General features: G+C 36.4%; 1 protein-coding gene across 13 annotated transcripts in view; it reads right to left on the bottom strand.

Annotated features, from left to right (window-relative positions):
• SUGCT (succinyl-CoA:glutarate-CoA transferase) overlaps nt 1–15,343 on the bottom strand; it is a 354,560-nt gene that overhangs the window by 68,498 nt on the left and 270,719 nt on the right. For all 13 annotated transcript variants that reach the window (XR_014884043.1, XM_085226688.1, XM_085226689.1 and 10 more), the window contains one exon: nt 13,405–13,468. Coding sequence is in view for 12 of the 13 variants with exons in the window: in XM_085226688.1 (XP_085082814.1) it covers nt 13,405–13,468 (64 nt within the window). In the remaining variant the exon portion in view is untranslated. The remainder of the gene's footprint in view (nt 1–13,404; nt 13,469–15,343) is intronic.

The following is a 15,343-nucleotide window of genomic DNA, read 5'->3' as shown; positions in this document are numbered from 1 at the left end:
TTCTTTACACACACACACACACACACACACACACAAACCCTCAGCATTGTGAGTATAATATAACCATGGTACACAACATATGTCTTATAACCATTCTTTGAACCTATAAATTAGAAGTATAGAGGAAAGAAGAACTAGCTGAATATACTTTATCATTTTTGTCAAATAGATGCAATAGCATTGGAAAATAAAATTTCACGCCATATCCTGGATGTTAAGTGGTCAGTGCTGTGCTTTGGCAAACATACATTGTCTTAATAATTTGCTTTTTTTTCCTATTTTTCCAGCTCTCTTACATCTACATAGGTGTGCAACTATTCGATCATCCTGTATTTTATTGTAGGCTGAATGTTACCAGTGGGAGAACACCAAGGTAAATGAACTGTATATCCATTACGTCTTAAAGTTCACGACAAAACAGTTTTCTCTGTCAGCATGCCTCAGTCATTACATTCCATTGCTGCAGTATTTAGGAAAGATTGGAAATATAAGACCTGTGGAAGAAGACAACATACAACCTAAGGTCGTAAGTCTTTCAAAGGTTGTGTGAGTTGCACACCAATTACATCTGCACCTAGAAATAACCTCTGAAATAAGTACGATTGCATTCCTGCCTAGATCGTTGTCGCTGGCCCACAGGTTTTACTAGTTCAGTAGCTAAAAGCAGCAGTGAAGTGGAAATTAGCTATTATGCCAGTATAATTATTAAAACAGTATACAGTTCTTCCTCCCCAGAGTAATAGTTCAAATGCACTCATCAATGGGAGTAGGATTTATTTCTTTATGTGGCATAAGGGATGGTAATAATTAGACTGAAATAGAGAAGTAGAATTTGAACCATTGAAGACTCTTCGGGTAGAGACATGAAGTACTAGGAGAAAGGGGAATTTGTTAAATTATGGTATAGTTTTTGATCTTATCTCTTTTTAAATAACCTCCAAAACTCGATCCCTTTATCATCTCTTTACAGTTAGCAAAAAATGTACTGTAAAATGTACCACGAATTGACATGCTTACATTGTCTTGTATGTATTAGGTTCCGTAATATATGACACACTTTAATTGATTTCCAATTAGAAGAGATCTAACAAATTAAATTTAGAGGAAAACTCCTGAAAACAGAATCTATGTCTTCCAAAGGAACACAGAACTTTTGCAGAGGATTTCATGCTTTGTTTTAAATAAGACAGCATTTGTTTAATTCATCTTTAATTTGAATATTATCCACAACGTTCTTCAACAAGATAATTTCCACAAGTCATCAGAACACACAAATTCCCTGATGGTCCCCAGTATTTGAAATCTTGTTTATGAATAAATAAATAATGTTTTTTTCCTGTCTTTCATATCACATCTGATTGTAATTAAATATAAATACTACTCAGGGATAAACAGATTTAAAAAAAATAATAGTTTGAGATTACCTGGGCTTAGCTTTCTTTTTGCATATTAACAGTACCATTATATAATAGATTTTTCAAAAGCTGAAACTGTTAGAACCTCCTTGGTAAATCTTATGCAATGATATTACCTAGCCTTTCACTCACAGCAAATGACCTCCATAGGTTTCAAAATTGTTATGTTCCATAATGATATATAATATACTTTCATGTAGTATTATACAGGTGCAAGATGTAGTTATGTTATAGGGGTAAAATCTAGATTTCATTAGAGGATGTATCCAGTACAATATTAGTTTCCATGAGTCAGATGGGGCCACATTACTAGATGTCCATGGCTGTGTATAGCCTGCAGGCACCAGGTTGGCTGCGTACACTTTTAACAATGGATTAACAGTTTGAATCTAAAAGTCATATTGAAGCAGTAAACATGGTATTGCTTGCTTCCTTGAGATCAACTGAAAGGAAACTTCCAAAGTATTTCCACACTAGCCAACATTTTATCAGACTTAAAACGGGTCAGAATAATGATTCTTAAAAGGTGGCCGCTTCATTTCAAGACACTAAGGGTTTTCTACCAAATGAACTGATGCCTCTGATCTATTCCTTCAATTTCTTCTTTTGTTTCTCCCCTTACTGAGTAGTTCTCTCTACAATGTACAGTACAGAAGTACTTGAAAAATAATGACAGACAGGTTAAAATGTTATCTTCCGATCTAACATTGCTATACAACTACAGTGAAATTGCACTTCATCCACAAATTCTTAAAAACACCCTTTCAGAGCTGGTGACAGCTACAGCATGATACCTGAACCTGTAATGACAAAAGGACATTTCAACATTTTCTGATCTTTTCTCTCATGAAATACAAGCAAAATGAGAAACAGAAATACAGGCTATTATAATACACATTCGTTCTCAAAATAAAACAACTATTAAATCATACAGCGGATTTTCAGGGGATATTGATTTATGAGCATAACCAAAACTTGGAAGTAAAAATCAGGAATTACAACTCTAAACATTATCTAGCTAACTAGGAAGACAGCAAAGGTAAATATGCTACCAACATGAAAATCTATGCTCCACTTTATCTTCTTCATTTCCCCAACTATGAATAAATGTAAAAACATAAGAACTGGACTGCCTGCCGAAAAAGCCTCCTTTGTCAAACTGACTGATCCCTAATATGTTATTTGTTAGGTGGTGAAGGCTGGATTTTCAAACAAGTTCCCATGTAAAGGAAATAACAGAACAGCACACTCTTCATTTAATCACATAAACACCTGGCTTGAATATACAAAATAGTAAGGAGTGCATTCACATGATCAAATATATAAACCACTAATATAACTGTGAAGAAAGCAATCGGCTTTGCAAAGAGATTTTTCTGTGACACGTTCTAAGCACTTCCACAAAGACTTATGTCCCAAGAGGCAAAGCACACATGAAATCATATTGAAAAACAGACTGCATGGACAGAAAAGCAAAGCAGAAATGGCTGCATGATGTAACCAGAACTTGACCTGGCTCAAAAGAAAAATCTTTAGCTCAACTAAAAATGTAACTACCTTGTTCCCTGAGAAAGAGAAAACTCCCAGAGATAACTTGGGAATTTAGGGTACTCCCAACAGTTTTCAACACAGATTTACTCATATAGTAATCTAAATCTCATAGTCAGTGCAGCACAAATCACTTCAACGCACATTATTTTTTACTGTTAATCTTGTAATTTCTTAACATCAAGTTGCCATGAACTGATACGAGCTTGCATAATTATGTCTACGTTCCTGAGCTTGGAATAGCAAACGTGTGCATGCAGTTGTGTTTTCAATGCCTGCAAGGACTGTGCAACTGGAACTGTATTTGTGCATGCTCAGATTTGAGATTTTGTTTGCCCCATATTTCTTTGTAAATTGGACTGCCTCTCTTCACACCTGCATCTGACTTTATGTTGTGTTGTTTCTAAAAGCAGCTTGCAAAGAATATTTAAAAGCTTGTTCTAATCTTATGAGCCTTAGGCTCATTTCATCTCTGCATCCAGTTCAAAACCCATGAAGAACTTACACAAAAGTCAATTTAAAACTTTTATTGGCCTGTCACGCTCACTATCTTGAAACAACCTTAATTTAAAGCAATAAACTGACACCAAATTTTGAAATTCATTCAGACGTCAATATCTTTTAATAGAAAAATTATCTGCTTTTCATAAAGGTAAAATGCCCTTTTTTAACACTAGGCTGCATTCAGCCTAGTTTCAGATACCCAAAGAAACAAGGATTCTATGTCTTCTCCAGAGACACTGTTCCATATCTCAACAGACCCTCTGTCAAAAACATTTTTCTAAAAGAATCTTAACCCAATGCCTTATGTTTTCAGTAGACCTTGGAATAACTAGTTCACACCTGTTCTGTCTGTTTTGGTTTAAATCTTTCACACAGAGTGACAGAATGGAGAAGCTAGTTTTATTTGCCAAAATTAAAAAAAAACACCATTTGCAAATCTAGATCAAGTTTAGTCAATAACTTCATTTAAATAAAAATCAGGAAGAAAAACCAAACCCTCAGGCTTTTTGCAGAAACTCTTGGGAGTTCAAGAGTTCTCACTGTTCAAGTAATCCAGAAAAGTTCCAGCATGGAGAAGAGGAAACTCTGGAGAGACTTTCTATTCCTCTGACCTGAAAGGAGGTTGTGACCTACTGGGTTGCCCTCTTCTCTGTGTAAGTAGCGATAGGACTAGATGGAGTGGCCCCAAGTTGCACCAAGGGATGTTCAGGTTGGATATTAGAAAAACATTCTTCTCTGAAAGAGTGGTCAGGTGCTGGAATGGGCTGCTGAGGGAAGTGGTTGAGTCATCATCCATGGAGATGTTCAAGAAACATTTAGATGTTGTACTAAGGGACATAGTGGGGAAATACTACTGGTAGGTGGATGGTTGGACTGGATGATCTTGAATGATCCAACCTTGGTGATTCTATGATTCTAAGTTCTGGTGAACTGATCAACATGTGTATCAAAACTAGCTTTAGAGTAGTTGGGAGAGGTTGTTGGATCATATTAACATAAATTGTGTCTTCATTAACTACATGAGAGAGATGAGAAACCTCAAAATAAAATTAAAAAAAAAACATTTTTTTTTCTATTTTTATTAAGATAAAAAGATATCTGAACAAGAATAGCCTGAAAGACAAGCTAGTATTACCTACACAGGTATTTAAATGGTAGTTGAGAGTTGGAAATAGTCATGCTGCCTCAGCTTTCAAGATTAAATCGGAAAGCAAATTATAGAAGAGCTTGAAATGCAGAATGACAGTCAAAGAGATCGATGTAATTTTCTTTCAACTGCTTATACACATCTCATATCTCTAATTTAGGCAACAATGGTCCCTTTAAATGAGGTTTTGATCCAACATGAGATAAATTTTTGGACAGAATATCACAAGGAAGACCTGTGGGAAGCATGATGAAGAGGAACAAAAGAATTGCAAGTTCATACTGACTAAGAGAACAGTAAAATTTGCCTTTCTCTACAGCTTATAGATTAAAAAAAAAGGAAGGTTAAATACATGTATGTAGGTTGTCCTATATTATCATACATAAATACATGTATGCTAGGTTGAAGTAACGGCTTCTGTTTATCTCCATGGAAAATACAGCCGCTACAAAGAGCACAGTAAAATTATTGACAGAGCAAATCCCTAGCTACTAAACACTACTTTTCAACACTGTCATCATTATAAGCTATGCATTTTCACCAATGATGAACCCAGCTTACGTGCTGAGGTGACCCACTGTCATTGTCACCACTGCTGAAATGCACCACTCGTCAAATCACTGTGCTCATATACACTGCTTCATCTCCATAAATGCTCAGCAAGCATTGATGGAATTGAAGCAGGAGCTTTGTGATGCCAAACGAGTGAATCAAGTTGCTGAGGAACAACAGGGATTTGAAAGAAGGATAAGAACAAACCTGGTAGTACCCTTATGGTTGTTTAGTAGCACAAATGGATGAAGAAATCAAGATGGAAATGCATAGAAGAATGGTCAAAACTGTACTTTTCACTCCAGAATGCATCTCTTTCCACATAACACTGACAAACATAAACAACTCAAAACCACTACCTTCAACAGAGACTGGAACAGGAGGTAACTAAATCAAATTTAGGTACTGATTATGAAACTCAAATCAAAGAAAGAGAGGAGAAACAGAAATGGAGTCTAGACCAGATCGGTTCTTCATACTCTATGGTAAGCTCACAGCAGGTTGAATGCACCATGCAGGCTGGCAGCAATCGAGAGCACATGAAGAACTTATCAATCACAGCAAACGATAATCACAAAAATACACACTCACCCCTAAGGAACTGATAGAAATATTTCAACTAGAGCTGAAATGAAACAAAGGCAGCCCATCTTATAAATACACAAATATAAACTACAAGATTATTTTTTTTTGTTAGAAAAAAATATATATTAAGAAAATATAATTACATTCAATCAGATGCACAAAATGCAGGGAAAACACAGTTACTCTGCTGTCTATCCCTGACATTTTCTGGTAGTTTTTTTTTTTTTGTACAATATTTTCTTTGCTTTGGTAGCAAAAAATATTACTCCATACACCTGTACACCTGCAATTTTTTTTCTGTAAATATGCAGAACACAAACTGCAATATAAAAGACAGAGTTACAAGGCTGCTGCACTTTGCTTACACAACATACCTTAAAAGACATGTGCAAATTACCCAACACTGTTCGCCAAAAAGTCATCCAGATGTGACTTCTGTCATGTAAGTACTTTCACAGGGGAAACACAAGTAGTTAAAGCTCTCACATATGTGAGAAAGACACAAATAATTGCTGCACTTTGGATTAGGGGAAAAAAAAAAAAAAAAAAAAAAAAAAGGCAAGTTTGTGTTTATTTTTAATAATGAATCTGACCAGGTATTTAAAGAAAACAGATATTTGATAAATTCTCCATCTCTTGAGGACTTCTGGATAAGACCTGCTGCAGTCAAACACACAGAAAGTGAATTCATGGAATTCTATGGCCAATTCTGCAAGAACACAAACTATGTGATCTAATAGCCACTGCTGGCCATAAAGTTTTTCTGTTTAGGTTCACATAAAACAGCTTAAGTCAAATCATGCTCTCCACTCACAGGAAGCAGTGCCCGGGTCAGTGCGACATGGAGGAAACACAAATGAGGATTAGTACACTCCGTGACCCAGGGAATAAGTAAAATTGTCTAAATGTTTAAAACATGTTTTTACATTTAATAAAACCAAACTTTTTAGCTGACAGTGGATTCCTTTTCATATCCAGTAATTATTAAAGATCATAAAGATATACTTGCAATTTATGGGTGTTGAAGTAATTTGGCTGTTTTACAATGCACACGAGGCATGCAGATCTATCTTTACAATCACACACCTTGAACTCCGTGAGCACCTGGTCGTGCTTGTTACAGAGTGAGGGCCTGTTACTGTTACTCGTATAGAAAGAAGTGGGAAATGAGCTTAAGCAGAGAAAAAAAAAGTCATTTTTAGTTTTAAAGAAAGCTGAATTCTAGGACTGTGACCATCGAAGTGAAATTAATGAGTTTCCTTTTGGATATTCAGATAACATTTCAACCTTTTTTTTTCCTCCCATGTAGCAGCAAGGTGATAGATTACTCTCCATAAGAAACTGCTATGTCCAACTTAAAAGAAATACAAAGGACATATAAAGAAAATATTCTCCAGTAGAAATATAATTACTGATCAACACTGAGCCAAACTTCAACCACAACTGCACTTGACTTTGTTACATTAGGTACCAAGTGGGAAAATGCTCTCATCTCCCAGTGAAGTATTTTTATTTCATCTCCCAATACCACAGCATCAAGTCCTGGAAAGGAATGTGTGAAACAAGAAAAAAAAAACAACTTTGCCAACGTTGCCTTACGTGCAAAACTTAAGAAAGGGCTTCAAAAACCTCTGGCCTGCCAAGAGGAGAGTCCAGATGAGACAACGTTAACAACACCTTTGACAACCTATCCTTGAGAATCACAAAGCACTGCCTGACCCGAGTGCATGGCACGTAAGTGCTTACCCTGAGCCTGGTGGGAAAGATGTTCACTGTTGGTTCATTTCCTCCAATAATTGCAGCCCCATAAGTAGGTAAGAGAGAGGTGTTTTTCCTCCCTTGAAAAATTAACTTTAAAATTATTAGCTGTGGCACAAAAATCTTCTACAGAAGATATAACAAATTTTAAAATATACAGTAGAAAAATGTGACAGAGGAGCAAAACTATGAAGAGGCTTGTTCATTCTGTTACACCTCAAAAGAAATCTTGAAGACTCCACATAACAGTATCACACATTAAAAACATTACTAACATTTTCTACATAATCCTAAACCTAAATCATAATCCTAAAACCGTAACATATTCCTGACTATTCCCACCATCTCTTTTCTGCTTTTGCAATCAGTATGAATATATTGTTTATATATATATATTAAGATTTTTTGAAGTATTTGAGGATAGCTAAGTGAGCTGTCGTATATCATGTCTGCTGAGTTGCTGTAATGGTCCTGAGTTCCTCAAAACTGAAATCAGTTCTGTGAATGTAAAAGACATAAACAGTCAGTGCTGATGACTAAAAAAGGTGAATGAGGTAACAGTAATGCCGGTGAAGCTGTTGGTCTCCAATGTACCATAAATAGTGAAGTGAAATTAAAATTTTTCAATCAACATCAGTTATGCACATGCGTGCACACACACGCGTGCGCACGGACGCATAGGAAAAAGCAGCCTGATGAGAAGCAGACAGGATCAGAAGTTCAAGCAGAGGTTCTTGAAAGAAAAAAAGAACACTGTTGGACTTTTTTTTTATGCTGTGGCTGTTGTTGCTATATGGTGGGATCTCCTAGAGGCAGGAAACGATGGATTGTAGTACAGACTTCCTTAATTTCCTGCTAACTTCTCCCAGACAGAAGTCACTTTTCTCTGTCACGTATCTAAGCCCTACTGAAGCTTCCCTCATTATATATATGAAAAGATAGTATGTATATTAACACACATATCTCCTGAGCAAACATACAGAAACGCCACTGTTAATATCTTTTAACTAGTTTTTTCTACACTGATAAAGTAAGCATATGTATATACACACAGAAACAGCATTTTTTATACAGACTTCATTTCCTTATAACTCAAAGTATTTAAAGCTAATAATTATGATCTGAAAAACTGCAAATGATTAATAAGGTGAGACACAAAGAGTGATAAATTATTTGCACAAGGTTAGGGAAAAAATCCACAGCATTATAAGGACATCCTATAAGATTTCTTGTTTCCTAGCCTTATTCCTTAAAACATTTCTTCTAAGAGATTGATGGCAATTAGTCTCCATGGAACCATGACACAATTCAATGAATCATACAACAGGAAAAGCCTATCTCTGAAAAAAAATGTCTTTCCTGTTTCAATAGTATATTTGTAATGTACAGTGACAGGAGAAGACCAGAAAAAGGGACAGTTCTCCTGAGTGGGTTGATTAATTAACATGGATTGCCTGAATTAAGTCCAAGAAAGCTATACCAAGGAGGAATCCTGTACTGCTTTTCCTAACTGAGGCTGGGTCAGACACATTATCTCAAGAACACAAAAGGAAATCACAAAGCCAGGTATAAGACTGCCCTTTCAGAGCCATGAAGACATCCTTGATGCAGATCATGGGCCAAAGAACAGGAACTCAGGAAATGGGGATAAGCAGAACATAGAATATGAATGCTATCAAAACCAAGAATAGCTGTTTTGTCCGGAATTGGTGTTTTACATGATTTCTACAGTTATGTTATTTCCTGTTTGATGAGAGATGATTCCAAAGTGTGGGCTTATATCCAAATCTCCAGTTCACTAAGGCCTAGAAGGGATCAGAAGTAAGTAAGGTTCCTTTCACAGACTTTCCTAATAGTTAATAAAGTAAATTCTACGAAGTTTGTTTTTTCCTTTTCCTTTTTCTTTTTTTTTTTTTTTTTTTTTGTATGGCTGAATGCATTTTTTTAAAGTTATTAAAAAAACCCAAACAACAGAAAACCAGCTTTTGACTATAAAAAATCAACTGGTAACTTTTAAAAGTCATAATTAGACACAGGAGATGATAATATTATTATTTAAGTTTCCTAGAACAGATACCATATATTATAATGGAGAAAATTTGGGTAAGACTGCACTGCATCTGTTAGCTTTTTCTACAGAATCAGTATGGGTTGGTATCCATTGCACTCCACACAGCAACTCAGAATAAATTACTCAGTGGCTCCTGCAAACTCACTTGCTACTGTGCTTTGGTAATGTCCATTCCTGCTTGGCAAAAGTGTTCAAGGTTAATCCTGATGCTAAAGCTTCTTGAAGTTCCTCAGCTGTACTCTGTCTCTGTGCTATCCAGAATCATCAGCAATGTGGTACTCTGTGAAACACTTCCCCCCATCGTTTTTTTTTGCTCTCAAAAGTACTTTATGTACTCTACATCTCTAATTTTCTCAAAGATATGTTTCTTCTCCTCCAAAGTTCTATGGAAAGGGCTACATGCAGTGGAACTGAGTGAGGAGATAGTGGGGTTAGTTACAGGTTAAGAGCATAAATCACATTTGAAAGACCTTAAGAGGTCTCCAGTTTAAGCTCCTACACAAACCTAGCTCTGGTGTAAGGTCAGACCAGGTTGCTTAGGGTTAAATAAAGTACTTCCTTGAAAACCTCCAAGGACAGAGCCTGTACAACCTCTCTGGTCAAGCTGCTCCACTGTCTGCCTGCCTTCATGGTGAAAAACAGTTTTCTGATATACAGTCAGAGCATTCATTGCCTCGTCCTCCCAGCATGCACTCTTGTGAAGATCCTAGCACCTCTCAGCTCCCTGTGGGCTGCTGTGCAGGCTCAAACTTCTACCAAGGTCAGAACAGCCCCTGTTCTTCTCCAGTTGAGTGCTCCAGTCACTGGAGGCCATCTCTTGAACTAAAGATGATGAAGCTTTGGTTGACTTCAGAGCTTTGATGACTTCAGAGATGGAGCTAGAAGAGTCTCATTGGTATAGTCCTACAATTAGATGCATCAGTTCTATCAAAGAACATTGAGTGCTGCACGGTGCCAGGTCTCTGGGATTCAAGCAAGGATTTCTCACAGTATTGCATATACTGTATATATGGTATATGGCAATTTACTATATGACAAAAATATGCATCTGTATTCAACAACTTAGTTCTTGAATAATATCACAACATCAATATACTGCTAAAGGAATATGAGAAACAGTATCCTAAAGACATTTTTCAATGAATGGTAGGAACGGGACATATCAAATGACAAGATCTGTATCTCTCCTATCATCAGTACACATTTTAAAGAGAATGAATGGAAATATTTTTAATAATGCAACTTCTATAATTCCAGTTCTACCAGCTAGCCAGTACCTTATCAGCAGGTAGTATATCATGCTAAGAAAAGAAAGAGGGAAAGCACTGAACAGGTGTGAAAAGAATCAAGTTCAGTAACCACGTGAGGAGTACTCAAAACACATTTAAGCAAAAAAGGGATTATGAATCAATGAAGTCCAGTGTTGCAAACATAGCCTGTGTTAAAGTAAATGGCACAATCCCATAGTATTTCAATAAATGCAGCATCTACAAGTGAGGATTCAAAGACAGGAAGCCACTCACAATGCCAGGAAGTACCTAGAGAAGTACTAGTCTAAACCAACATGCTTGAGACAGAGGTCTGTCACAACATTCAGAGCTGAAATGTGCCAGCAAGCACTCACTAAATGTATGTCAATGCACTTGCAATTTTTCTTGGCAGCTCAAGTCTGACTTCTGTCAAGAGCTTCAAGAGTGATGTCCAATCCAACTAATATATATTAAAATCTGGCTTATATGGTTAAGAAATAACAGTCACCCACTTCATTTTGGGATCCATCTCTCTAGTCTCTTTAAGGAGGAATACTTTTACTTTACTCAGTTCCAACATCCACATTAATATCTTCATTAAGCAATCCAATTAAGCAGAAACTAAGAGCTTAGTAAAGCCACCCTTTACCCAATACTCAAATATAATCACATCAAAGAAAAAGTTGTTTCTAATTTAAATAGTCATCAAGAAACAGTTTGTCTGCTGGAGGTCTTGATGACACACTTTTTCCTGTGATCTTTAGATATACCATTGATTCCATTACCTACTATCAATAGAAATAGACTCCTTATGCAATCCGGCTTTGAGACAGAGTAACTCTCTGTCTTTCTGGTGATACCAATGGGTCCACTCTGCTCACACTGAGCAGTCCTTCATCTTTCCTTCTCTTTTCTCTCCTCTATCCTTCCATGCCAGAAAAGGAACGATTTCTCCTTTTCCTGCTCAAATACGCAATCATCATTTCAGCCATCTGCTTCAATACAACAAACTCTTCATAGAATCCCATCTAAATGGCAAATCATTGGAGATTAAGATGATTTATTTTAGTTCAGAGCAGTGTCACCAGTTTGAGTTTTAATAAAATAAAAAATAACTGAGGATTTGGGAAATACTATGGCTTATCTATGTAAAAATTCCCTCTCTTGCCAATATTCTCTATCGCTGCTGACAGACATTAGAACATTCCTTTCATCTCCTTCCTCTTCTTGCAGTTAAACCTATCCCCTTAAGGAGTATTTGCTTTCTCTAAGATAGATTATACATTGTATGCAACAAGAAAACCTTACACACTTTCTCTACCATCTGCGAGGCTTTTTTTGCCCACTTCCTTAAGAAGAATTAATTCAAAACCCTTGTTACTCTTTCCATTTTGGATAAATAAACCAGGATTACATTTCTGTTAGAAACTGAAACAAAAGGATTACTATTTCCACACACACACATCTAAATTAGAGAAGTACTTCTGAATATGGTCAAACACATTTCCAAACCTAGTGGGATCAAATGTGGAATGCAAACTGTGATAAAGAACAAATACATACATACACAGACACAGAACACCCCCTCTATTCATGCAGAAAATATGATCTAATGTGGGAATGATTTCATTCAAATAATTCTTTCGGCATCCCTGTGTGATTCCAGGATGTGCAAATTAAGATAAATTTTATGGGTCAAACTATTCTTACCACTACATGTGCTCAAGTCAACTGAAATTGATGACAACTGGATGCTGTGTCAGAGGATGGAATTTGGCTCAGAAAGTCACAATGTAAGGAGAATATGTTATAAAAATAAAAATGGCACGGTGCTCCGAATGAGGAAGGAAACAATTCTTAATGTGGCTTGGGATATAGAGAAACATAGAAAATTAGGAAAAGTTGACCAAAGAGCTAGTAGATTTTAGGTAAAGCTCAGTCATCAAAACATAGCCAACCTCAAGGATCTGATGAACCTAACCCCATTTCACAACTAACTCCAATGTAAGTAAAGCTAAACTAGCTCAAAGTCCTGACCCACTTTAAAAAGATACTCATGTTTTACTTTTATATTCTTTGGAAATTCAAAATATCTATTCAAGACCTCATAATTGCAGATCTTTATGTCTAATTTCATTAAACAAAATACTGCGATCAAACCTTTGGTATGAACTTCCCTTTCCTTCCTTCTTTACTTTTAACAACAGAAATGTCCCTAAAAGACGTCTGTGTAACTTGCAAAATAGACCTAAATCAAAACCAGATACACATATTCATGCAGACGATTTAGCAGTAATATTTCTAGCAGTGGGAGTTTGCAAATATTATCAAATCCATGTTCAAATTTTATGACAACCGGCCGATGAAAACCAGAAGCTATTCTGACACACATTTTAACCAATTTTTCTGCTACTGGAATGAATATGAGCGCAAATGTCTTCCTGTTTAAACTTTTGTTCATTTGAGTGAAATGTGAAGATGTGTCATGTCCACAGCTGAGTTCCAGAACTATTCAGGATGTCATGTAACATTTAATTTCAAGCTCCATTTAGAAAAAAGAATTAAACATCTAACCTGGAACAGCTATCCTCCCAGCTGTTGGGTGATCCATTTCCATCACAAGTCCATTGTGCAGCACCTATTAAAAAAAAAAATATATATATATGTGTGTGTAATAAAAAACGAACAATTAGTTCCTAAACTCAAGAGTAAAAAGGATACATATATTTCCATGTTCTTTTAGAGAATATAAAAAATCCAGGGAGCTACAGTTCATGTAATTTGCATAATTTATAAAATGAAAGCCCTGATGTTTGACATTGTTCTCTATCTACGCATCTCAATAAATACCTCAGTACGACTTGACATGTCTAACATACCTTTAAACTCCTGTATCCAACATCAAATAGAAGCAATTGAGCTGAAAGCACATCACACTTTCCACCACTGACAAACAATTGGTAGCAACATGGAGAATTGAAATCTTCAACCACTTTCACTTTTGCTCTGCCATATGTGTTACAAGCCTATGCAGAGATAATGCTTTCTAGTTTTCTTTGCTGCTATTCAGCTGTCTTTGAGCTTATGATAGATCACGTTACACAATGCTGTCCCAATAGTTCTTACAAACACTGGGGAAAGCCATCATAAATCTGATGTTAATTCTGTTCTGTTTAGAAGGTATAACAACCCTCTATCTGCATGGGATGATTATTCATCACAATTTCCAATTCTGTGTTATTAAACACAACCAGAAACCTAAGGTATATCAAAACTCTCAAATAGCAGAGAAAAAGTAATTCACAACTGAATTTTTACTATTTAATGGAAATCTACCTATGAAGTCAATAAGCAGTCTTTTTTGTTTCCTCACTTATTACTCTGACATCCTTCTAACGCTGTCACCTCAATCACATAATTGGTATTAGTTTTTTAATGTAAGTGTCCTGTAGAGATAACCCTCCCATTAGCCAATCAGCTTTATAATTTTCAAAAAGTAAAATATGGTTTGTTGCTCATGTACATCAACTACATTACGTATGAGGGCTGCTTCAAAAATAAAATCCTGTTTCATTATGTTGGTCCATGATATCAGAGGTAGATGCTGGTGGTATAGCAGAAGTTGAACCTTCCTGCAAATATTCTGTTTTGTATTGCTGCTGTGTGACAAATGGCAGCAGAGGGGAGTCTGACAAAACCACGTCTGACATGGAAGTGCATACAAAGAAATAGTGTGTCATTAAATTCCTCCATGGGAAAAAAAAAATGAACACATTGACATTCATCTACTCTTGCTGAACTTTTACGGAGACCAAACAGTGGATGTGAGCACAGTGAGGTGGTAGGTGGTGCATTTCAGCAGTGGTGACAGTGGGTCATCTCCAATGGTGCAGATTTTTATGATTGCATCATGCAAGCCCTTGTTCATCACAGGCAAAAATGCATAGCTATCAGTAATGACAATGTTGAAAAATAGTGTTTTGTAGATAGGAATTTGTTCAATCAAACAGGGCTCTTTGGATCTATTCTAGTTTATATGGAAAAAAATATGAGCCATTACTTTTGGAGGGACCTATTTACTTTATATGCAGCCCAAGACATTGTCTCTTCACTCAGTGTGGCCTAAGCAAGACAAAAAGTTGGACTCATGAGTTAAATATTTCAAACAAGCTTTTAATTGGCTTTGCAAAGCTTTGCGTGTGTAGCAATGAGGAATTCTCACTCTTGAATTTCATCAGAAACATGAACGACTGACACAGGACAGCAGATAATTTGGTTGGAGGGGATCTCTGGACAACATCTAGTCCAGCCTCCCGCTTTACATGTGCCTACTGCCAACAAGCAGTCAGGACAGCAGCAGCTTTTCCTGTACATGTCATGAAATGCTGCAAGGATGGAGATTTCACTACATCCAAGAAACAGGCTCCCATGCTGTGCCATATTCCTAATAAAACACATTTCCTAATATCCAGTCTCAACCTGCCAAATCTTTATTTGAAACTGTTGCCTTGGG

The sequence above is a fragment of the Meleagris gallopavo genome, chromosome 6 (genome assembly GCF_905368555.1).
Source record: "Meleagris gallopavo chromosome 6, MGAL_WU_HG_1.1, whole genome shotgun sequence".
In the NCBI taxonomy this organism is placed as follows: domain Eukaryota; kingdom Metazoa; phylum Chordata; class Aves; order Galliformes; family Phasianidae; genus Meleagris; species Meleagris gallopavo.
Note: the sequence above shows the minus strand (reverse complement) of the source record. Positions and strands in the feature narration are given on the sequence as shown.